The sequence below is a fragment of the Peromyscus leucopus genome, chromosome 3 (assembly GCF_004664715.2).
Source record: "Peromyscus leucopus breed LL Stock chromosome 3, UCI_PerLeu_2.1, whole genome shotgun sequence".
Classification (NCBI taxonomy): Eukaryota; Metazoa; Chordata; class Mammalia; order Rodentia; family Cricetidae; genus Peromyscus; species Peromyscus leucopus.
Window position 1 is genome coordinate 101,069,351 of NC_051065.1, and position 25,857 is coordinate 101,095,207.

Consider the following 25,857-nt stretch of genomic DNA (forward strand, 5'->3'; position numbering starts at 1 on the left):
CAAGGAAGAAATAAAGAAAGAAATTAAAGACTTCTAGAAGTAAAAAAAAAAAAAAAAAAATGAATGCACTACATACCCAAACTAATGCGGTACTATGAAAGCAGTACTAAGAGGAAAGTTCATAGCAATAAATGCCCACATAAAGAAGCTGGAGAAATCTCACACAAAGGACTTAACAGCACACCTGAAAGCTCTAGAACAAAAAGAAGAAAACTCACCCACGAAGAATAGATCAAACTGAGGGCTGAAAGCAATAAAATAGAAACAAAGAGAACAGTACAAAGAATCAATGAAACAAAGAGCTGGTTCTTTGAGAAAACCAACAAGATAGACAAACCCTTATCCAAACTAACCAAAAGGCAGAAAGAATATCCAAATTAACAAAATCAGAAACCAAAAGGGAGACATAAAAACAGACAAAGAGGAAATCCAGAGAATTATCAGGTCATACTTCAAAAACCTATACTCCACAAATTTAGAAAATTTAAAAGAAATAGACAACTTATTTTCTGGATAAGTACCACATACCAAAATTAAAGAAAGACCAGATAAACAATTTAAACAGATATATAATCTCTAAGGAAATAGAAGCAGTCACTGAAAGTCTCCCGACCAAAAAAAGTACAAGGCAAGATGGTTTCAACCCAGAAATTCAACCACAATTTCAAAGAAGAGCTAATACCAATACTCCTCAAGTTGTTGCACACAATAGAAACAGGAGGAACATTGGCAAATGCCTTTTATGGGGCTACAGTCACCCTGATACCCAAACCACACAAAGATGCAACAACAAAAAAAAAAAAACAGAATTACAGACCAATCTCCCTCATAAACATTGATGCAAAAATACTCAATAAAATATTGGCAAACCAAATCAAAGAACACATCAAAGAAATTATCCACCATGATCAAGTAGGCTTCATCCCAGAGATACAGAGATGGTTCAACATACGAAAATTTGTCAATGTAATAAACCACATAAACAAACTGAAAGAAAAAAACCATGTGGTCATCTCACTAGATGCTGAAAAAGCCTTCGACAAAATCCAGCACACCTTCATGATAAAGGTCTTGGAGAGATTAGGAATACAAGGAACACACCTAAACATAATAAAGGCAATTTACAGCAAGCCAACAGCCATTAAATGGAAACTCAAAGAGATTCCACTAAAATCAGGAACAAAACAGGGCTATCCACTCTCTCCATAATCTATTCAACATAGTACTCAAAGTTTTAGCTTTTACAATAAGACAACAGCCGGGCAGTGGTGGCACATGCCTTTAATCCCAGCACTCAGGAGGCTGAGCCAGGTGATCTCTGTGAGTTCCAGGCCAGCTGTTCTACAGAGCAAGATCCAGGACAGGTACCAAAACTACACAGAGAAACCCTGTCTCGGGGGAAAAAAAAAAAAAAACAATAAGAAAAACAAAAGGCGATCAAGGGGATATAAATTGGAAAGGAAGAAGTCAAATTTTTGCTATTTGCAGACGATATGATACTATACATAAGTGACCCCAAAAATTCTACCAGGGAACTCCTACAGCTGATAAACTCCTTCAGTAATGTGGCAGGATACAAGATTAACTCAAAAAGTCAGTAGCTCTCCTATATACAACTTATAAACAGGCCAAGAAAGAAGTCAGAGAAACATCACCCTTTACAAATAATACAAAATACCTTCTGGTAACTCTTAACTAAGCAAGTGAAAGACCTATATGACAAGAACTTTTAAGTCTTTGAAGAAAGAAATTGAAGAAGATATCAGAAAATGGAAAGACCTCCCATGCTCATGGATAGGTAGGATTAATATAGTAAAAATGGCAGTCTCACCAAAAGCAATCTACAGATTCAATTGCAATCTCTATCAAAATCCTTTAAATGTCTTTCAGCCATTTGAGTTTCCTGTTGAGAATTCTCTGTTTATTTCTATAGCCCATTTCTTAATTGGACTGTTAGTCGTTTTGATGTCTAATTTCTTGAGTTCCTTATATATTCTGGATATCAGTCCTCTGTCAGATGTGGGGTTGGTGAAGATCTTTTCCCATTCTGTAGGCTGTCGCTTTGCCTTGTTGACCGTATCCTTTGCTCTACAAAAGCTTCTCAGTTTCAAGAGCTCCCATTGATTGATTGTTTCTCTCAGTGTCTGTGCTACTGGTGTTATATTTAGGAAGTGATCTCCTATGCCAATGCGTTCAAAACTACTTCCTACTTTCTCTTCTAGCAGGTTCAGAGTAGCTGGATTTATGTTGAGGTCCTTGATCCATTTGGACTTAAGTTTTGTGCACGGTGACAGATATGGATCTATTTGCAGCCTTCTACACGTTGAAGATGCTTTCTTTTTTCCATTGTACACTTTTGGCTTCTTTGTCAAAAATTATATGTTCATAGATGTGTGGGTTAATGTCAGGTCTTCAATTCGATTCCATTGGTCCACATGTCAGTTTTTATGCCAATACCAAGCTGTTTTTATTACTGTAGCTCTATAGTAGAGCTTGAAGTCAGGGATTGTGATGCCTCCAGAGTTTGTTTTATTGTACAGGATTCTTTTGGCTATACTGGGTTTTTTGTTTTTCCATATGAAGTTGAGTATTATTCTTACCAGGTCTGTGAAGAATTGTGTTGGTATTTTGATGGGGATTGCATTGAATCTGTAGATTGCTTTTGGTAAAATTGCCATTTTTACTATAGAACTAAACAGAGAATTCTCAACAGAGGAAACTCAAATGGCTGAAAGACATTTAAGGGATTGCTCAACATCCTTAGTCATCAGGGAAATGAAAACCAAAATGACTCTAAGATACCATTTATACCTGTCAGAATGGCTAAGATCAAAAACACTGATGACAACTTATGTTGGAGAGGAGGTGGAGCAAGGGGAACACTCCTCCACTGTTGGTGGGAGTGTAAACTTGTATAGCCACTTTGGAAATCAATATGGTGACTTCTCAGAAAATCAGGAATCAATCTACCTCAAGACCCAATGATAGCATTCTTGGGCATATACCAAAGGATGTTCAATCATACCAAAAGGACATATATGGTGGTATTTTATTTGTACTGAAATGTGATTTTAATTGTATGTTAATAAATAAAGTTGCCCGGGGGTCAGAGGTATTAGAGCCATAGCAAGAACGTGGCGGCGGTGGCGCATGCCTTTAATCCCAGCACTTGGTAGACAGAGCTAGGTAGATCTCTGTGTATTCAAGGATACAGCCAGCATTGGAGACAGACACCTTTAATCTCAATACCATAGAAGACCTGGAAGTCTCTACAGACAGGCAGTGACGAGGCAGTCATGTGTTTGGGTTTACAACCAATGAGAAGGCAGAACAGAAAGACTATATAAAGACAACCACACAGGAAGTAGGTCCCTTTTCGGAGAGGTCTCTTGGCTAGCTACAGCAGGTGGATAAGGCTCTTAGCTCTGATCTCTTGGCTTTTTTCTTTGCATTATTTCTGTGTTTCTTATTTAATAAGACAGTTGGTTACAGCTACAGACACATGCTCAACTATGTTCACAGCAGCACTATTCATAATAGCCAGAACCTAGAAACAACTTAGATGGCCCTCAACCAAAGACTAGATAAAGAAAATGTGGTACATTTACACAATGGAGTATTACTCAGCTGTAAAAAACAATGGCATCATGAAATTTGCAGGAAATGAATGAAACTAGAAAAAAACATCCCAAGTGAGGTAACCCAAACCCAGAAGGACAAACATGGTATGTACTCACTCTTAAGTGGATACTAGATGTAAAGTAAAGGATAACCAGACTACAACCCACAGATTCAGAGAAGCTAGGTAAAAAGGAGGACCCTAAGAGGGACACATGGATTGCCCTGAGAAAGGGAAATAGATGATATCTCCTGGGTAAACTGGGGGTGGGGGTGGTAGAGGTAAGGGGATGGGGGATGAGAACATGAGGGTACAGGACAGTTGATCTGGGGGAGGAACAGAGTGAGAGACCAAAGAAAGAAATATCTTAATAGAGGGAGCCATGATGGGGTTAGGGAGAAACCTGGTACTAGGGAAATTCCCAGGAATCCACCAGGATGACTCCAGATTAGAGCACTACTAATAGTGAACAGGTGCCTGAACTGGCCTTCCCCTGTAATCAGATTGGTGAACACCCTGTCATCATAGAGCCTTCATCCAGTAACTGATAGAAGCAGATGCAGAAATTCACAGCCAATCACCAGGCCAAGCTCCAGGAGTTCGGTCGAAGAGAGGGAGAAGGGATTATATGGGCAAGGGAGGAGTCAAGATCATGATGGGGAAACCTACAGAGAGATGAACCAAGCTCCTAGGAGCTCACAGACTCTAGACTGACAGCTGGGGAGTCTGCATGGGACTAGACTAGACCCTCTGCATATGGGAGACAGTTTGTGTAACTTGGTCTGTTTGAGGGGCCCCTGGCAGTGGGACCAGGATCTATCCCCAGTGCATGAACTGGCTTTTTGGGCCCATTACCTATGATGGGACGCCTTGCTCAGCCTTAATGCCAGGGGAAGGGGCTTGGTCCTGCCTCAAGTTAATGTACCAGGATTTGTTGACTCCCCATGGGAGGCCTTTTTTGGAGGAGTAGAAGGGGGTAGGTTGAGGGGGACGTGGGGAGGGAGTGGGGATAGAGGTGGAAGGGGGAACTGAGGTTGGGGTTGGTATGTAAAAAATAATTTTAAAAAAAGAGACAATATCAAAAAAAAAAACTGGGTATGGTGGCACTTACCTATAGTCACAGCACTCAAAAGACAGAGGTGGGAAAATCAGCACAAGTTTGGGGGGCCAGCTTGGGCTACATAATGAAATACTGCAGAGAGAGAGAGAGAGAGAGAGAGAGAGAGAGAGAGAGAGAGAGAGAGAGAGAGAAGAAGAAGAAGAGGAGGAGGAGGAGGAGGAGGAGGAGGAGGAGGAGGAGGAGGAGAGAAGAGAAGAGAAGAGAGGAGGAGAGAAAAGAAGAGAAGAGAAGAGAAGAGAAGAGAAGAGAAGAGAAGAGAAGAGAAGAGAAGAGAAGAGAAGAGAAGAGAAGAGAAGAGAAGAGAGAAGGAGAAAGAACAGTGAGGGAAGGGAGGGAGGGGAGGGAGGGGAGGGGAGGGGAGGGGAGGGGAGGGGAGGGAGGGGAGGGGAGGGGAGGGGAGGGCACATGCTTAAAATGCAGAGGACAGAGGAAGGAGGATCTCTGTAAGATAGAGGCCTGTTTTACATAGAGAGTTCCAAGCCATTCAGTGTTACATGGTGAGACTGTATTGTGGTTAATATATTGTGCACCCCAATAAACTTATCTAGGGGTCAGAGAACAGAACAACCACTATATTAAACATAGGTTTAGGCAGTGGTAGCACACGCCTTTAATCCTAGAATTCCTTGGAGGCAGAGATCCATGTGGATCTCTGTGAGTTCAAAGACACACTGGAAACAGCCAGGCATGATGACACTCGCCTTTAATCCCAGGAAGTGATGGCAGGAAGCAGAAAGGTATATAAGGCGTGAGGATCAGGAACTAGGGCCTTTTTAAGCTTTTAGCTTTTAGCAGCAGTTCAGCTGAAACCCATTCGGATGAGGATTCAGAGGCTTTCAGTCTGAGGAAACAAGATCAACTGAGAAGTTGGCAAGGTGAGGTTGGCTGTGGCTTGTTCTGTTTCTCTGATCTTTCAGCGTTCACCCCAACACCTGGCTCTTGGTTTGTTTTTATTAATAAGACCTTTTAAGATTCGTGCTACACTATATCTCAAAAGCAAAAAGAAACAAAATGCTCCTATATTTTGATGTATACCAATATATCTTATTACTAATATCCTGTATATACATTGAAAATCTTAACAAGTTTCTCATTGCCTCTTTATTCTCTCTCAGTCAGAACACAGTTATGGGTTTCGTTTGACAGCATTTTCCTACAGTGCCAGCACACTTCCCTCATTCCCATCTCCTTTCCCTGTTGCCCTGTCTCTCTTCCAGACTCCCACTGTTCAACTTCTGCTCTCAGACCATGTGTCACTGCTCTTTTGTCTCCTTCACTCACCTCCACACCTTCTCTCTCCTCATCCCATCTCAAGGTATTCTTTCTACTTTCCTGACTTCAAAAGAAATTTTAATGGATAAAAATATGTAAGTCTCAAGAGAAAAGAGAAAAAAGAAAAAAAGAAAAAGAAGAAAAAAAAAGAAGAAAAAAAATATGTAAGTCTCTTGAATTATAGACTAATTTATATTAGAAAGTAAAACAAAGTAACCTAGGTATTAAATAAGAAGGAACTGGCACACACACACACAATATATATAAGTCTAGAGTCTATATGTAAGAGAAAATGTGTGGCATTTCTCTAAGTCAGACTTATTCACACAGCACAGTGCTCTCCAATTACATTAATTTTCTTGCAAATGTTATATTTCATTTTTCTTTATAAGTGAATGAAATTCCATTGTACATGAACCATATTTTATTTTTTAAGCATTCATCTGTTGATGAGCATCCAGCCTAAAGATGTGTGATGTATATACAAATAACTAATAAACTTAAGTTCATTTTGTTCTTTTGTTATAAGACAAGGCCTCATATAGACTAGGCTAGTCTCAAACTCTTCATGTAGCTAATATCAACCTTAAAATTCTGATCTTCCTGCATCTACCTTACAAGTGCTCGTATAACACATGTGTATCACCATGCCCATTTCTAAAATTGAGTTTTTACAAAATGGAGTTAGAAGTGGCTCAGTTGGTAGAATGCTCGTCTGGCATGCATGAAACCCTGGGTTCCATCCCCAATATATATACTTGGAACCCTAGTACCTGATAGGCAGAGGCAGGAGGATCGAAGCTCAAAGTTACTCTTGGCAATTTAAAGCCAGCCTGGATTACATAAGACTTTTGTCTCAAAAAAAAAAAAACAATATAAACAACAACAACAACAAAATTGAACTGGGAATGTAATATAATAGTAGAATGCTTGCTTAGTTTACATGAGGCTGAGCACCATCAAAGAAAGAAAAGAGAAGGGGAGACTGGGAAAAGGTAATGAGGAAGAGGGGTAAGAAGGAAGGAGGGGGAGGGAGGAAGAGTGAAACAAAGAGAAAACAGAACAATGAATTTTTTTTAGTTCACAGAAAACCAAAATAAGTTCAAGGTTCATTTTTTTTTTCTTTTTCTTTCTTTTTTTTTTTTTTTTTGTTTGTTTGTTTTTCGAGACGGGGTTTCTCTGTGTAGTTTTGGTGCCTGTTCTGGCTCTTGCTCTAGACCAGGCTGGCCTCGAACACACAGAGATCTGTGAGTTCCTCCCAAATACTGGGATTAAAAGTGTACGCCACTGCCACCCAGCTCAAGTTTCAATTTAAAAAAAAAAAAAAATTCAATTAAAAGAATAGCTGAGCTGATAGGTGAAATAATATGAATCAAAAACAGAATTTTAAAGTAAAAAATATTTATCACTACTAAGGATTTCTTAAAAGATAGTGTATACTGACCAGGTGGTGGTGCACACCTCTGAGCCAAGTACACAGGATGCAGAGGCAGATCTCTGAGAGTTTGAGACCGGGCCAGTCAGGGCTATCTAGTAAGACCTTGTCTTTAAAAAAACAAAAATAAATAACAACAAAAAAGATAATGTATATTATCATCAGTATTTTCAATCCTGGTCTCCAAGTTTCAGGCCAGTCAGGGCTATCTAGTAAGACCTTGTCTTTAAAAAAACAAAAATAAATAACAACAAAAAAGATAATGTATATTATCATCAGTATTTTCAATACATAAGAATTCACATCATGCTGATAAGCAAGCTTATTCTTAGCAAATGCATTTCAAAAGAAATTTAATAGACAAAAATATATGACTCTTAAATTACAGACTAATTTATATTAGGAAATAAAACAAAATTACTAAGTAAGAAGGAACTGGATGGCTAAACAAACTATAATATATCCATGTATTAAAATATCAATAAAATACTAAAAATATTTACAATCTTGTTGATTGAAAAACATTTTTTTAAAGATTTATTTATTTATGATGTATACAATATTCTGCCTGCATGTATCCCTGCAGGCCAGAAGAGGGTGCCAGATCTCATTACAGATGGTTGTGAGCCACCATGTGGTTGCTGGGAATTAAACTCAGGACCTTTGGAAGAGCAAGCAGTGTTCTTAACCTCTGAGCCATCTCTCCAGCCCGAAAAACATTTTTTTAAAACACAGCTCTATCTAACACTTCTCAGCTTTTGCCTAGATCAAGGACAGCACTGGGTTCTCTTTAGTTCTACGTCTGGTTCATCCATCCTCTACCTCAGAACAATGTGCTAAATAGGATTTTAGAGCAGAGAGATGAACTCAGAGCTTGATCTATCCTTTCCATAAATTTTCCTGGGTGGTGTACTAATTTAAAAACAAACAGACCTTACAAGAACAATCACAACATTTGTAAAGTATACATATAAGCCAGACATGATAGCTCTTACCTGTAATCACAGTACTTGAGAGGCTGAAGCGGGAGGTTCACCATGAGTTCAAGGCCTGGACTACACAGTAAGTTACAGGTCAGACCCTGTCCCCCTCCCAAAGAAAGTATAAACATGCATAATTTATTAATAATTATAGCTATATATCAATAAATACAAGTCATAAACACAAAAGTTCAATGAAAAACATACAAATGTGAGAATCATAGTGTTTTTTCCTTAGACAGCAAAAAATTCATATTTCTTCTTCAGCCTTTAAAATCCCCTAATTTTGACATTTCCCATATCTGTCTAGAACAGGAAAACTCATTCCTTCCATAGACGAAACAGATGTACAGGTCGAGTTTGGACATGGTCTCTTCACAGAAGACATTTCCACTCTTCTTGCCTCAACACACTCAGCACCAAACACCAAGACCAGAAACTAGTTTATTTCCTTTTATGTCTTCTCTTGTAGGTTTCAAGAATCAAATTCTTAGTCCAAACAAATGAAGAAAAGAAAGGTTTATTTTCCTTAAACTAAGGAATAAAAGTACAAATATAAATAAATCTGAAATAATTATTTTCATTAAAATTTTAGACTCTAACACATTACAATTTTATATGATTTAGTGTACACAGAAGAGCAATGACACAACTAGGTATGGAGAGCTAGCTATGTGTAATAAAATGTAATGCCTCTAAAGAAAAACTTTAGAATGGGTACAAAGCCAGAAATTAAGCTACAAAGATAAATACATTCTGGGGTTTAGTTCTATCTTGGAGTTCTGTTTACAGAATGAGGAGAATCTAGTCATGCCGCCTGCAGACATGCAGCCCATACTGAAAACATCACCTCTATCAAGTAGAACCATATTTTTCAAGACTAATTAGTACAAAACTCAATGATCTTTGGCAACAAAGAACAGCACCTTATTTCCCCATTTCCCCTTTTCCTCTGGCAAGCTTGTGTCCCAAACATAACAGATCAATAAAATTATCCAAATTTCTAGAGTGTTTGATATCACAGATAAACAACTAAACAATGGCATCCAATTAAATATTTAACATGCAACAAAAGAAAAAAACCCATGTATACAGTCCATGGAAATTCCATTCAAGATGTTGACATTACTTTTTATCAACATCTATTGTGGTGATATTTTGAACAAATAAAATTTGCCTGAAGATCAGAGGAAAGAACAAGCCACTAGATTAAATATAGAAGTAGGGCAGTGGTGGATCACACCTTTAGTTCCAGCACTTGGGATCACACCTTTAATCCCAGCACTAGGAAGGTTGAGACAAGAAGTGCTTTGGCTGGGCAGAGAAAGGAATATAAGGTGGGAGGAGACAGGAACTCGCTCTCGTTCAGGCTGAGGAGTTGGTGAGGTAAGAAGTGGTGGCTGTGACTTGCTCTGCTTCTCTTATCTTTCAGCTTTCACCCTGATATCTGGCTCCAGGTTTTTATTATAAGATCACTCAGGATTTGTGCAATAATCTGCATTATTACAAGTGAATGTAGAGGACTAGAGAGGTAGCTCAGCAGTTAGGAGTACTTACTCTTCCTGCAGAGGACCCATGTTCCCAGCACCCACATGGCAGTTTACAACTATCTGTAACCCCAGCTCTAGGGGATCCAATAAGTCTTCTGACCTCAATTGCCTCTTGTAACCTTTGTAAACAACTGCACACAAATGGTGCACATATATGTACTCAAGCACATACACATAAAATTAAATAAATAAAGTTTTAAAAACTGAATGCAGGCTGTGGAGATGGCTCAGCCAGTAAATAATGCTGCACAGGCATAAGGACCTATGGATCCCCATTCCATATAAAATTAAAAAAAAAAAAAAACAGGTATGGTAGATATGCCTATAATCCCAGTTCTGTGGGATACAGACAGGTGGAACCCTGAAGTTCACTGGCAGACCTGTGTCAAAAGATAAAGGTGGAGAGTGATCAAGTAAAGAAACCCAACATCAACTTCTGGCCACCACATGCATTTATATAAACCTGCACGCATGTGTATACACACCCACACTGACAAGTACATATACCACATATGGTAATAATACAAATAAAAAAGTCATTTAAAACAGTAACTGGGGACTTAATGCTCTTGCAAAGGACCCAAGTTTGGATCCCAGCACCTATATTAGATGGCTCACAACCACCTATAACTCCAGTTCCAGGAAATCTGATACCCTCTTCTAAACTCTGGGGATACCTGCACTCAAATGCATAAACACACACACATAAACACATAATCAAAATTTGTTTCTAAGAAAATCTTTAAATACATAAAAAATAAATTAACTAATGAGGCCAGGTGTGGTAGCACATACCCTTAATCAGGAGGCAGAGGCAAGAGGATCACAGTGTGTTTGAAGCTAGCCAAAGCTACACAGAAAAAGAAAAACAATGAGAAGCCAATTGTTCCAATTCATTTGCATGTGTGCTCAGCTCCCCTATTCCCTCTAGGATAATGGTTCTCAACCTTCCTAATGCTGAAATCCTTTAATATAGTTCTCCTCATGTTTTTGTGATTCCCGACCATAAAATTGTTTTCATTGATACTTCACAATTCTAATTTTTCTACTGTTAAGAATTGTAAATATCTGTGATTTCCAATGGTCTTAGGCGATCCTTGTGAAAGGGTTGTTTGACCACCACCACAAGGGTTACGACCCATAGGTTGAGAACCACTGCTCTAAGAGGTTTAATAGAGACAAAGTGGTTGGATACTATTATAAAAAGGGCTGTTTCAATATTTTTTTAACTTCTAGTAAGAGGTTCCTGAAAGTAAATCACAATTACCAATAAATTTTTCCTCTTATTCATAACAATAAAATATGAAATATAAGCTTTCACCACAGAAAAATAGTACTTCCTTTCCTAATAGAAGAACATTATTAACAAAGATATGTGTTAGAGATTCTTTAGAAAACATAAAACATAAAAGAATTTCTGCTTATGCATTTTGTCACCAGGATTGTTTTATAGCCATGTATTGAAAGACGGCCGCACAGCTTCACAGCATTTTCAGTGTACAGAAACTCATGCCCTTTCCTGGAAGGCAGTAATCCCTTTAGCCCACTTATTTATGAAAACTGTCTTTCAAGCAGTGGAGGCCAGTTTTGCCAGGAGGTCTATGGAAGCTACTGGATATATCATCCAAAAAGAAAAAGTAAGTTAATTTAGCAAAATAAATAAATAGATAAAATGACTCCATGGATCCTCCCTCATTTTCTTCACCATTTCCAAACACAATGGGCTGTGACATTTTTGCTAGAAGGAGAACCCAGGAGCATTTGTGTGCCAAATGCCTATTACTATTCTGTCTTACAAGTCGGAGCCGCCATCACCCCACATGCTGAAGAAGAGGCCAGCTATACCCCAAATCACCTCATGAGCCTGAAGCCCCCGTTTCTGCCTCCAACAGTGTGTCTGTGGGGAAGAACACTTTACTGAGTGGCTTTGTTATTGAGGACAAGTTACTTCACCTCCGTGGCCTCAGTTTCCCCGTGTGTCAGATGGTGGCCTCTGCTCATGTCTGGAAGCCTCTGCTCATTATTATTACTGGAAGCTCATGAAGCAGTACTCATCACATGGTATTCCATAGTTGACAACCATAAACACTGTGTTTTAAAACGGTTCTAGTCTTTTGAGTATATTTCTATGAAGTCTGGGACAAATGAACTTTGAAGGGAGGGGAAACTTCCTTTAGGCTCAAATTTATTAATTTACTGATGAGGTAAGATTTCTTTGAGTTATTTCAGTCCTGCTTAGTTGTGGTTTGCTGACTTATTCGAGTGTGGACTTGCTGCAGTCTGGGAACCTGACCAGATGAAGGCCTTCCTGTTTCTACCTAGTCTCAGGTATGGTTGTGCAGGACTGGGAGCAGGAAGGAGGAAGAGGCAAGGAGGGGTGCCCACAGAGGCAAATGTCACCCCACAGAGACCAAAGGCGATCTTTAAAGGCAGAGGAGAACAGTTCACATTAGATAAACAGGGACATCTCACGGCACCGTCTCACCCAGAAAGACATAGAATCTTTGCTCTGTGATAATCATCTCAACTTTTTTTCCTGCTGTTTCAGAGGCTGCTCAGCTTGCTATCTTCTGTCGTCTGCTTACTTCTGATGGGACAAGGCACTGTTTCCCTTCCCATTGAATATAAATCATGCTTTGTGCCTCTCTGTGGGAAGTGGGGGGGGGGACTGTAGCCATATGACCCATGTCTGTATTTCCTTCTCTCCCTTTTCTTGAAGCTTTATTTTATTTTCTACTTATGTGCATTTGTGTATGCATGTCTCTCTGTGTATATGCACGTGTATGTGATCAAAGAAGCCAGAAGAGGACATTGGATTCCCTGGAGCTGGAGTTAGCAGGTTGTTATGAGCTGTCTCACATGGGTGCTAGGAACAGAACTGTAGTCCTGGGCTTAACCATTGAAACATTTCTCTAGTATCCCTTTCTTATCTCTTGATATCATTCAAATGAAACCCATTTGTATAAGTCATAGGATCTTTAATTATTAAAAACTTGGTCAGTGGGAAAGATGGAAGGGGGTATATTAACAGTGAAAACATGAAGACTTAGAAATGAATCCATCTTCAGGCATATGACTGTTCACTGGGGCTGCTGGGCAGCTGTGCTGGACTGGGAAGGATGCAGCATTTATAATCAGAAAATTTGAACTATGTTTCAGCTCTGTTTTCTACTACTGTAATTATATTGGACAACATCTGCCTCTCAGTGTCCTCATCTATAAATGGGGATGATAATGCCTATACTACTGGATAGACTAGTTACAGTGCTCCAATGAGTTTAATGTCTGTGCAAGTACCCTGTAAATCACAGTGTCAAATAAATATTATTATCACATTATGACCCCCCCAAAAAAAAGAAAACATAAAACCCAATAATATAATCAATATTTACAGCTCAAAGAGAAATAACCAGTTTTTCAGCCATGAAAACTTAACAAGAAACAGACATGACATACCACTTTATAAACAAGTAGATCCTGGCTAATACCTAAAACAACTGTTTTCAGTCACTGAACAGCAGGCAGCTGATAAATGAACTCCAAAAGAAGAGAATAAACAAGGTGGGCTATCTACCTGAAGGTGATCCCTCCAACATGGACAGAGTCAGGGAAAACCCTCAGAGAGCCTGAAGATTTACTGACTTAAGGCATCAAATACTAGGCCTAAAAGGTTGTAGCAGAGAGGGAGAGGGAAGGAGGGAAGGAGGAGGGGGGGAAACCTACATAGGGTTTCCCTGGAGTCTTTGCTGAGTACTAGACCCGGGTATGCAAGGTGAGGAAAAGGGGAGAGGAGATGGAGGAGAGAAGATGGTTGGGGATAGACTAACAGGGAGGTATAAGATGAGCACTTCAGGGAGGTCAGAAAAGGCAGAAAAATGCCCTAACCCCAAACAGCCAAATGGCAAGGTTCATAGATACCACTGCACCACTCAGGCCAAATTAAATATTCTGTAAAATTGACTACACTTGGTCTAGCATAGCTTTGGTTTTTGTTGTTAGTGTTGGAGAATGTCTCACTATGCATCCCTAGCTGGCCTGGAACTCACTATACAGACAAGACTGGCCTCAAATTCACAGAGATCTATCTACCTGCCTCAGCTTCCTAAGTGTTGGGATTAAAGGCATGAGCTATCATAGCTGGCCCTAGCAGAGCTTTAAAATGGAGTCTGGAGGGATGAGATCTGCAAACCACTACTTCTCCAAAATAAAGCCCAACATTAAAAAAAAAAAAAAAAGTTCCCCCAAACTCCAGACACTTATCAACATTATAATGTCCAAAATTTATTTTTGACCTATAACCAGAATAACAAAATTAGTTCAAAAGTAGATTCAAGAAGTAGCAGAATAGCAAACACATGAATACAGCAATTACATCCATGTATATGTACTTAAAGAGAAACACAAAGTAATGAGAAGGAAACATCAAAAACCAATGGAGGGCTATGGCCTCTGCAGCTCAGGGAATACAGTGCTTTTCTAACCTGCACAAAGCCTCCTTAATTCCATCCCCAGCAACATAATCCAAGTATAGTGATAAACAGCACTCAAGAGGAAAAGATTGAGGTTCTGAAGAAGTTCAAGATCATCCTCAGTTATATAAATTCAAGGCCAGCTTGCAATACAGTAAGACCCTGTCTTTAAAAAAAGTTTTGGTTTTATTTTTTATTTAATTTCTTATTGTGTGTATGTAGATGTGGTGGGAGTACCACAGTGCACGTGTGGAGGTCAGGGGACAATTCTGAGGCATCAGTTCTCTCCTTCCACCTTCACATGAATCCTAGATAAGGAGCTCAGGTCCTCACCAGATGACAACAAGCATTCTACCCACTGAGCCATCACTCCAGGCCCACCAAAAAAAAAAAAAATTGTTTTTTTAATCAGGAGATAACACTTCCCACTGGGATGCCGATAACTAAAAGACAGACAATAATACACACTGGGGCTAGAGAGCTGGCTCAGCATTTAAGAGCACTTGTTGCTCTTTCAGAGGAACCAGGTTCAACTCCCAGCACCCATGTTAGCTCAAAACCATCTTTAACTCCAGTCCCAGTGGATCCAAAGCCCTCTTCTGACCTTCAAAAGCACTATACATACATGTAGTGTACAAACACACATGTAGGCAAAATACTCAAATGCATAAAATAATAAAATAGTAAATCTAAAAGTTTTAAATAATAATAAGCACTAATTATCATCTGATGGTGTTAGGTAGATTAAAAAGATGCAGTTGCTTTGAGAAGTAATCAACCAGTTTCATAAAACAGTGCAACACAGAAATACAGCATGACCCAGAAATTCTACTCAGAGGTATATATTCCCAAAAGAACTTAGGGAGTATATGCCCACATAAAAATTTACAAGTCTCTAAGTAGCTTTACTCATAACTAAAAAGTGAAAATAACCCAAATGTTTGTCAAATGATGAAAAAATAAAATGCAGTCCATCCACACAGTGGAAAAGCAGCCCCATAAAAAGGAGTAAAGTATTGATTCACACCAAAGCATGGCTGAATCCTGAAAACACTGTAAGAGGGAGAAGTCAAATGTAGACAACCTCATACAATGTAGCCCCCTTTATATGAGACAGTTACAATATGCAAACATACAGATATATTGGTGACTGCTCAATCTAAGGGAAGGAAGAATGGGAACAAGGTTTACTTTTGAGGGGCCTGACATATTCAGGCAATGAAGGCAATGGCACAGCCTTATGAATATTCTAAAACAACACTAAGCTATAAACATAAACTGGTGGATGTTACCGTATAGGAAAAGCAACAATAATTTAATCCTTAAATTATTTAATTTTTATTTTATTTATTTTAAATAAAATTTAAATTTAAAATTAATTTAACTATTTAAATAAATAAAGAATTCACAGCTATCGCACTAATCCAAAAAGGGATGGTAAAGAACTTAGGTCTATATAAAGAAACAAGAGGGCCAGAATCATTTAAAATATATACACAAACAAAGACTTTTTAATCTTACTTTAAAATATTTTAACTTAGAAGTTTATAGAAAAAATACAAGTATATTATAGGCACTATGCCATATTCTGAAATAAGAGCAATGACAATAATAACATCAAGGAAGGTAGGGTATACAGAGGTATAGTTTAAAATTTTTAATGACAAATAATAATTACATACAAATATGGGGTAGCATGAGATAATTTCATGTATACAATAGATAATGATTAAATCTATAAAGTATTTCCATTTAAATAGGTGCTACTATTACAAGAACCTTGTGTTCTATGTGATTTTCCATAATTTTTAAAGATCCACTATAAGTTAACGAGGATTATTATAAGCTTAGAAGCAATCATTTTAAAGAAATGTAGAGGTATGGATTATAAGGCATTAGTGAAGATACAACAGAATCCTAAAATCTAGTTAACTGATTGAGACAAAAGCAGATACATAGAGAAAGAACAAGTAACAGTGAGGACATATGGAAAATAAATTAGACTGAAAGTCATATATAGATAAGTGTATCAGGTATAAAAGATCTAAGGAGTTCAACTAGAAAAGAGGTTGTCACATGTGACCTTTTAAAAAATAGCAAGATCAAGCCATGCATGGTAACATACACTGACAATCTATCTCCAAAAGAGAGAAAAAAAAAAACAGTAATACGTCTATACTCCTCAAACCTGATGAGGTTATGGAAGTCAAAGAAAGACTGAAGACCACTTAAGATGCAAGTAGGGTGGCTAGAGGAATAGGGCAGTGGTTGTAAGCACTTGTTGCTCTCACAAAGGACCCACATTCAGACTCCAGCATCCACATCAGATAACACACAAATGCCTGTAACTCCAGCTCCAGAGGATCCAATGCCTTTTCCTGGTCTCTGTGGACGGACGGACACACACACACACACACACACACACACACACACACACACACATAAATAAGAAAACAAATCTCTTTTTTAAGTATTATAAATTAAGGAAACTTTAGATTGTTCAATTTAAAAAAAAAAAAAAACCTTACCTTTTGGTTTTCATCTGGTCCCTCAGTTTGCTGTACATCTCTAGGACTTGAAAGAGAAAACAGATCACACAGGCATCATTTAAACAAAATAAACAACTAACTAAGCTAAAGGAAATGCATCAAGAATCCTACTCCATTCCTACCTAGTTCCTCACCTGGAAGACACAGCATTAGCTTATCAACAGTGGCAGAAATATTCCTCTGCTGTAGTCGGCACTGCTTCAGCTCTTCCATCGCTATTACCAGCTTGGCAAAAGGGGGAAAAACAGAAAAGTTTTCAGTTACGTTTTCTTACTCTGCATTCAATGCATCCAAGAATCCCAGTTTCCTAGTAAGACCTACAATGCAAGCTAAGGAAGTGCTTCCTTCAATCAGTGAAACATTCCTTCTCCCCACCCAGCACACATGTCTAAAACGGGCTATGTAAAATAAACCCTAAAGCACAAAGGCTATCCAGGAAAAAAATAAAACATTTGCCCATTTTCTCCAAACCCTGTATAGACTCCATGATTTACATTTCCTTGTGAGTACTGGGCTCCTGGAGGAAGGCAGTCCTCCTTATCTTCAACTAGGTCCCCATTTTAACAAACAAGTTCCGTATTTAGAGGATACGGCTTTTTGTACAAGATCCATTTACTGAAGATTAATTGACTCTCTTCTCATAGCCATCTCACAATGTAACAAACTATTTCTGCAGAATATGGACTATGTGAAAGGAAAAAATCTGCATATCTACTTACAGGATTTATCCCACAAACACTCCTAAAAATTATAGCCTTAGATATGTGAAAAGAATACAGAGAAGGTGGATGACACAGAAGAGGAATGTACTTCAAGTCAGAAAAGGTTGACTTTGAGATCAGCTTTGTTGATTATTATATAAATTTCAGATCATCTGTTCTTGTTTTTCCATCAATGAAATAATAGAAGTAACAGTCTTGGTATTGGAACAAATAAATAAACGAATGTAAAATAAAAAATAAAAAAGTGCAAATTAGAAAATTTTAGATGATAAGTTTGTCAATTAATAGAATCAATGATTCTTTTTTAAAAGAAATATTTGTTGAGCACTCACTTTTCAACAGTTGCTGTTTAAAAAAACCAGAAGAGGTGCACTGATGACTAATGTAAGTAAAATCCCCTAACTATGTGGAGCTAATTCTAACAAAGGGAAACAAACAAAAACAACTACATAAGTAAAATCATATACCAAAAATATGATAGCAAAGTGGAGAAAAACAAAATAATAAAAAGCAGAAAGAATGCAGGGAATAAGGGTGAGGCTGCAATTAGCAATAAGGTCCTTGGGGAAGAGCTTATTAAGAAATATATAAGCTAGGTGAAGTGCATATCCCTATAACCCAGGACGCTGGAGACTGAAGCAAGAAGACAGTTATAAGTTCAAGGCTAGCCTAGACTACAGAGTGAGTTCTAGGCTAGCCTGGGCAACATAGTAATATCTTGTTTGAAAAAAATACAGATATTTGGTTTATTATCAGACATGAAATAAGTAAATTATAACAAAAAAAAAGGAAGGGGAAGAGGGGGAGGGAGGGAGGGAGGGGAGGGAGGGAGGGAGGGAGAGCTAGTGAGCAAAAGAAAATAATATAAACCAGGTATGGTGGCATATGCCAGTAATCACAACATTGGAAAAGTGGAAGTAGAGGGATCAGTTCAAAGAAGGCTTTATTACATGAGACCCTTGCTGGGGAAAAAAAAAAAAAAAACACATAAGAGAAGGGTGGAGGCAGGTGAAGATAGAGGAGGAACATTGCAGCAGGTATGGAGGACTAATTAAGGATTTTCTTTTTCTTTTTTTCTATGACAGCCAAAGGGGGCTGCATCTTATATCATTGTGACCTGTGGTGTCTGTATTTATTCAGGTGTCTGTTTTATTCAGGTAAACACTACAATAAGTAATAATTCCAACACACTGCTTAAATTCTTATAAGCCACAAAGTGAAGAACAGGCATCCAAAGAGAACAGCACAAAACAGAAAAACTTTGTCAAAAGGAAACTGGTCTTACTTCCTTGCCCTCATGTTGCAGTTTTCTATTAGTATCCGTCACTTGGTTCTGTGGAGAGAAGACAATTTAAACTCATAAAAAACAAACACTTGGATGATAGTTGAATAAAGATCCAAAATTTAATATGAAAAGCCTGGGGTATCTCTAGATACTTTCTGTATTCCAGCACATGAGGATACAGCTGCTCTCTCTGCAACTTAAATTTTTTATCAACTGTTCTCCTAGACATCCCCATGACCTTTGCAAAAGGAAAAGAAAAGCTGACCAAGAGATATGTTTGGTTTAGATAGAACATTCCAAAGTAAGGTACTATAGTATCCCAAGATCACATTGTAACTTTGGACAGAAAAGGAAAAAGGGGGAAAAAAGAGAAATAAATAAAATGGAAAATAGTCCAAAGAGTTTTACCATTTGTACAATGTTTAGAAAACAAATGTTAACACAGACGTTTCTTTTTTCACAATTTATTCCTGAAAAGGCTAGGTATAATTTCAACTTTATAATGCAAGTCAAGTTTTTACTAGTTATTATCTTAATTCTACAAACTGAATTATTTAATAGTTTGGGGTCATTAATTCATAACAGCTTCTAATACTTCCATATCCCCATTAATTTCACCATCAGACAGTCAAAAATATGTGACTAAGCCTTAAATGAGCTATGATTTATAATTTAAAGGAACAAGCACACACCTTTTCAATTATCTACGTTTGATGTTTCCACTAATATAAAAAAATAAATTTTTAGAATAGTAAATTCCTTATCACCTCAGACATTATCAAAATATGGACAATATTAACTTCTACACTTCTTACATAGAGACTACCTAGGCTTCCACTAGTGACTGGTGATCCTTATACTTTTACTACATCTCTCAACCCAGTATTTACCACAGTGTCCCTTAGAGCAAAAAGAAATATTAGTTGATATTATTAACACACAGGCACACATGCATTGCATACATACACACACAGAGGGGAGAATAACAAACACTATAAATGCTCAGGAAAGTAACATAATATAAAATATTTTCCAAACTTATTTGACTCAAAATCATCTCCAGAAACTAGTTTTTCATAAAACATACTTTTTATCTTAAATTACATACTATATTTGGATAATATAATCCACAGCAGATTAGAGTATACACTCCTACTTTCAAAGACAAAATAAAATCCGACCTCTTCCGGAAAAAAAGATTTTATGAAATCTGAGAAAAAGAGGCAATAAATACTTATATTACCTCTTAATTGTTTTCCTAAGAGCACCATATGTGAAAAACACCATTAACCAATAGACTGTGAGCTCAATGAGAGGCAAGATAGAATGTAGCTGCCAAGTGTAAATCTAAGGCATTCACTGAAGCATCACTTCGAACAAGGGCAGCAATCTGTTTTCATTACAGCAAAATAGTTTTTCAGGTCACAAAATCTCTGCAGTAACTAATCAACAGGAATGCAGCCATAAATAAAATGTTATGTGCTGGTTTGGCTAGGTCCCAATAAAACTTTATTTACAGCAATAGGAGGCAAACTGGGTTTGGCCTACAAGCCAGAGTTGCTGTGCCTACTCTAAAATAAGAGCAGATCAAATGATGAGAATGACATTCAGATATCATGTGTCATGAATGCCACTGACAAACTGCAGCATGATTAAATGTAAAGTTTTAGAAGCCAAATGTACATCACATGAAAAACAAATGAAGTGATTTCATCCCACAGGTAAAGGAAAACTCATTGGAGATACTACATACTATACCTGGACCCTGTACACTACACCCCACACCTAAACGAAGGCTCCCTCGAATATCTTGAAGAGCTATAAGAAAGGTTGCTCCTAATAAATGCCTATAACTAGAAAGTAGGATTCCGCTCAAAGTAAGAGAAGGCTTTCAAGCAATGTGAATAAAAATGATATGGTTAGCCGGGCGGTGGTGGCGTACGCCTTTAATCCCAGCACTCAGGAGGCAGAGGCAGGCGGATCTCCGTGGGTTCGAGGCCAGCCTGGGCTACCAAGTGAGTTCCAGGAAAGGCGCAAAGCTACAGAGAGAAACCCTGTCTCGAAAACCAAAAAAAAAAAAAAAATATGGTTAAAATGAATGACAGCATTATCACCTTCAAAGTACTTATTCAATAATAAATTGGATGTTTTTTCTAGACCTATTCTAGAGGTCTCCCAAAATTAAAACTTCCAGTATAACTACATTTACCACTATTGTTCATACTAAAACAGCCCTGTTCATTGCATCATTTCTCAATGTTTCTAACCTCAAACTGACATACATTTTATATTAAGCCTCAGGAATACAGACACATACACAGAGACACCAGAGATACACATGGGGCACAGACATACACAGAAAGAACACACACACACACACATACACACACACACACACAGGCACACAGAGACACATACACAGACACATGAATGGAGAGAGACAGAAACAAAGTGTCTCTCTCTCTCTCTCTCTCTCTCTCACACACACACACACACACACACACACACACACAATTTCAAGAAACAATGTTTATCTTTACTAGACATACTACACTTTTATTTCCTATTCAATTCTATTACGCTTAATTATAAGTTTTGTTAGAAATGCTGATCGATATCCACTAAACTGATTTCATACAAACCATCATCAAAAACATCTCCACAGGAGCCTAATCTATGTTAATGGTAAAAAAGATAATAGCTATTTTAATTCAAGCAGATAACTATTCTGTACACCACATTGAAAAGAGGCTATATCAACTGTCTAGGAAGACACTTCTAATTCAAAAACACAGATATGAAAGTGCATTTACATACAAACATATGTATAAATACTGGTATACAGATGCTATGGAACCAAAATAATGGGCATCATGGAAAGTGTAATGTCATTGTATTAATTAGTGTTATAAGTAGTTAATACTTAAACTTTTCCACTTTTAAATTCTTTTCTAGAGTTAAGAATCTCAACATTCTTCACCTAGGTCAAACGGGTGCCCTAAAATAGAGCTTACCAGGTATGTAGCTAAACATTATTCCCAACCTTCAGAGTAACTGGTTAGAGTCTGAAGCAACCAAACATTCCAAACTCAAAAAACACAGTCAAGTATTCCTTCAGAGGCATTCTGACCAATCTCAAGGAATTTGCAATTTGAATCTATTTAAAGTAAGAGATAAAACAAGACAAAAGTGAGTATCAATCACCAATAAAAGTCAGCATCTGGTGAGATTCCAGGCAGTATTCCATACTATCTGGTCTAAATCATATTCCACATCTTTTATACCCTTTGGTCCACTATGGAATAGGATCCCAAGTATGTGTGAGAGAAGTTTGCAATACACAAGAATTAAAAAACACAGAAAAGAATAATCAAGATTGTGATAGGAACTATGAGGGCTGAATGAGGACAAACAGCACATTATCAAAAGACTTGTTACATCTAAAATGGGGGAAGCATCTACGAAGCATAGAGAAGAGAGAATTATTTAATATGTTGGCAATATCCTGTTTCTCAAATAGATGAATTCTATCATACAAATCTTAGGATCCAATGTGTTTGAGATTTCAAATGTTGGAAATTTTTATATAAGTAATGATATATTATATAGCATATTGCATTCTGTGTGTGTTATATAATGTCCCACAGCTGGAAACAGTATAGCACCTATATTCAAACACATTGATATTTCTGTAGTTAAACACAAAAAATTTACATTAAGTAAGTTGCAAAGTTTAATAGCTTCATATCCATTTCAGTCATGTTTTACAGTTACATAATTTTTTTAAACTACTGCAGTTTTAGACTATATTTTCTAATAGCTTGCTTAGCCTTTTAATAAAATTGTTTCTTTGACTTCAGTTGAAGTGAGGGAGGAGGGATTACAGAAGCAAGTGAGGTCAAGATCATGAGGGGATGTGGGGGAGAACCACAGAGATAGCTGACCCAAACTGATGGGAGCTTACGGCTCTGGCCTGTCAGCTGGGGAACATGCATGGGACCAAACTAGGCCCTCTGAATGTGGGCAACAGTTATGTGGCTAGATCTGTTTGGGGAGGCCCTGGTAGTGGGACCAGGATTCATCCCAGGTGCATAAAATGGCTTTTGGGCAGAATACCTTGTTCAGCCTTGACACAGGGGAGAGGTGCTTGGTCCTGCCAAACTTTGTTGACTCCCCAGGAAGGCCTTACCCTCTCTGAGGAGCAGTGGGGGGTGGGATTGGGGGGATGTGTGGGGGGCAGGAGAATGGGAAGAAGGGGAAACTGGGATTTGTATGTAAAATGAAAAAAAAAAACTTTTTTAAATAAATAAATAAATGGAAAAATATTAAATGGCTGGAAGAAAAATTTTAAAAATTGTTTCTTTACTTTTATTTTTAGCAATATATTCTTTGAGATGAATTTTATATTCATTGTCAAGTTAACCCCATGCAGAAAAAAATCCTATTAAGGATTCTAATTCAGATTCCAACAAGAAAAATAAAAGCATAAAGACTAGCCAGGCGGTGGTGGCGCACGCCTTTAATCCCAGCACTCGGGAGGCAGAGCCAGGCGGATCTCTGTGAGTTCGAGGCCAGCCTGGGCTACCAAGTGAGTCCCAGGAAAGGCGCAAAGCTACACAGAGAAACCCTGTCTCGAAAAACCAAAAAAAAAAAAAAAAAAGCATAAAGACTAGAGAGAAGAAAATAAAACTATTATTACTGACAGATGAGTTTTCACAGAAAATGCCAAAAATCTAAGCTATCTAATATAACAGAAATTTAGAATAGTCTTCAGATCAACAAGCAAGGTCACCTGTCTAAGAGAAGGGATCGCCTGAGACCAATCTCCTTCCTGAACATGAATCTTCACCCTGTGGGCAGCAGCACTCCACAGCCACCAGGTCTTCCCACCTTGGCCTTTCAAGTAAGTATAGCAGTGCTTTAACTTCAGGAGAGCGGCTTCCATCAGCAAAGACGCTGGTGACTTTAACAGCAATCTCTTGAAAGAAGCAGTCACTAGTCACTTGTTCCAATCCACTGGTAGGTATTCCAATTAAACTAACTTAAAAGAGTACTCTTTACATCCAAAAAGCCATAATCTTATTTATGTGGGTTTGGATATAAATTCCTTTCCTTATTTCATACAAATCCTTACTACACAAAGATACAATGAGACACATCTGTAATCTCAGCACTTGGTAAGCTGAGAAAGGAGAATCATAAAGTTTGAGGTCAGGCAGGATACATAGGAAGAATCTATCTCAAATCATCATCATCATCATCATCATCATCATCATCATCTTAGGAGAAGTCAAGAGATGAGAGTGAAGAAATGACATAGCCAGATGGATGGAACCTGAAGTTCTATACTAAGGATGCTGACTGTGTTCTCTCAAACCTAACCAAAGGGAGCTACGCAGGTTTTTAAACCAGGAAAATAATGTGATCATATCTAAACTGTACATGTACTTTAGTATGATCACTTCATACCAATTTTGTGGTTTGGGTCAGGCTCTCCATGTACCTTCACCTCAATTCTACGTTTGAAAAGAGGGAGCAAACAATATCTACCCCATGGAAATAAAGCAAGCCTGTCCTACAACATGTCACACAGTACGGGCCCTACTCTTTCAATCAGAACTACTCAGAACCCCAGAAGAGGACAGAGGAGCGAATGTCCGGCAGCGGCTCCTTACTTTGAGTTTCTGGGCTTCCCCTCGTACTTTCAGCAGTTCAGTAATAGAGTCCACAAAGCCCTGGTAGTGAAAGTTGCACATTTTCTCAATTTCTCGGTCATGATTGCGGATGCGAGTTTCTAGCTTCTCCATGAATCGTCCGTGTTCCTCACCATCATAGACAGACCTTTAAAGAGAAAATGGCATGACGATTACAGCACTTCTGAGAAGAGAATTACAAACCCAGAAGAAACTTCTATAGAAACTAGGTAGGCAGGATACATAAACTACCAACTGCATCCATATTGTCCTCATGGTAAATGAGTCCTGGTTTTGTTTTAGGAAAATCAAAAAAGTTACTTTCTAGTTCACTTAAAAACATTTAATACACCATAGGACTGTTATCACAAAGTAAAAGACTTGAATTACAGCTCCTATCCCTTTCTCCATTTAGCTCATCTAGAAAAACTCAATTTCAGTAAATTCAACTATTCAGTTACCCCATGACTCCATCCAAGAAGCTGAAGATTACTGAAAAATCACAGTCAGGCTAGCTGGATTCAGTATAACCACACAGCTACAACCTAAGAGTCATTCAACAGCACTACAAAATCCTACTAGAGATGGAATATCCCTTGTCCAAAATGCTTGAGAACAGAAATATTTCTGATTGGAGGAGTTGGGGAAACATTTGTACAAGTTATCCGGTATATAAAACTCAAATCTGAGCAGACAATTCATTATGTTTCCATATATAATTTATAGCCTGAAGGTAAATCTATGCAATGTCTTAGTGAATTAGTGTTTTGACTACAACAGGACACACACATGAAGCCAACCTAGCATTTTCCACTTATGACAGCTGTCATGTGTTTCTTACAAGCATTTCATACTTGAGATTTTTAAATTAGGAATGTTCAAACCGAGTAACAATTAACACCTCAAAAAAAAAAAAATCACTTTGTAGTCTCCAAAATCTCATAGTGTGGGAACCTGACTTTCTCCTGCCTCAATGTTCACTCTTCCCACTCAGCTACTGTTCTAACTATACACTTCTCAGAAAGAGGGAGGAGCATACACTTAACTGTTTCCTCTTCCCTCACAAAAACCAGTCAACCTGCTTACCTCTGTACCTCCTCTTTTTCTGCTCTCCACACACAGAGCTTATTTACAGTTAAGTATGCTAGTTCTAGGACAGTCTA

At 38.0% G+C, this 25,857-nt stretch overlaps 1 protein-coding gene across 8 annotated transcripts in view; it reads right to left on the reverse strand.

Moving 5' to 3' along the window:
• Nucleotides 1–24,917, reverse strand: part of Exoc6b (exocyst complex component 6B) — a 417,559-nt gene extending 392,642 nt beyond the window's left edge. The window contains exons 1-4 of one of the 8 annotated variants that reach the window (XM_037203853.1): nucleotides 24,677–24,917; nucleotides 19,002–19,049; nucleotides 17,117–17,219; nucleotides 16,974–17,019 (exon numbers count right to left, since the gene is read on the reverse strand). In XM_037203853.1, coding sequence (XP_037059748.1) covers nucleotides 16,974–17,019; nucleotides 17,117–17,219; nucleotides 19,002–19,049; nucleotides 24,677–24,808 — 329 coding nt within the window. In that variant the 5' untranslated portion in view covers nucleotides 24,809–24,917. Of the gene's footprint in view, nucleotides 1–16,973; nucleotides 17,020–17,116; nucleotides 17,220–19,001; nucleotides 19,050–23,793; nucleotides 24,250–24,676 lie in introns of those variants that run through there. The other 7 variants (XM_028858058.2, XM_037203851.1, XM_037203852.1 and 4 more) reach the window with 7 other exon arrangements.
• Nucleotides 24,918–25,857: the final 940 nt, after the last annotated feature.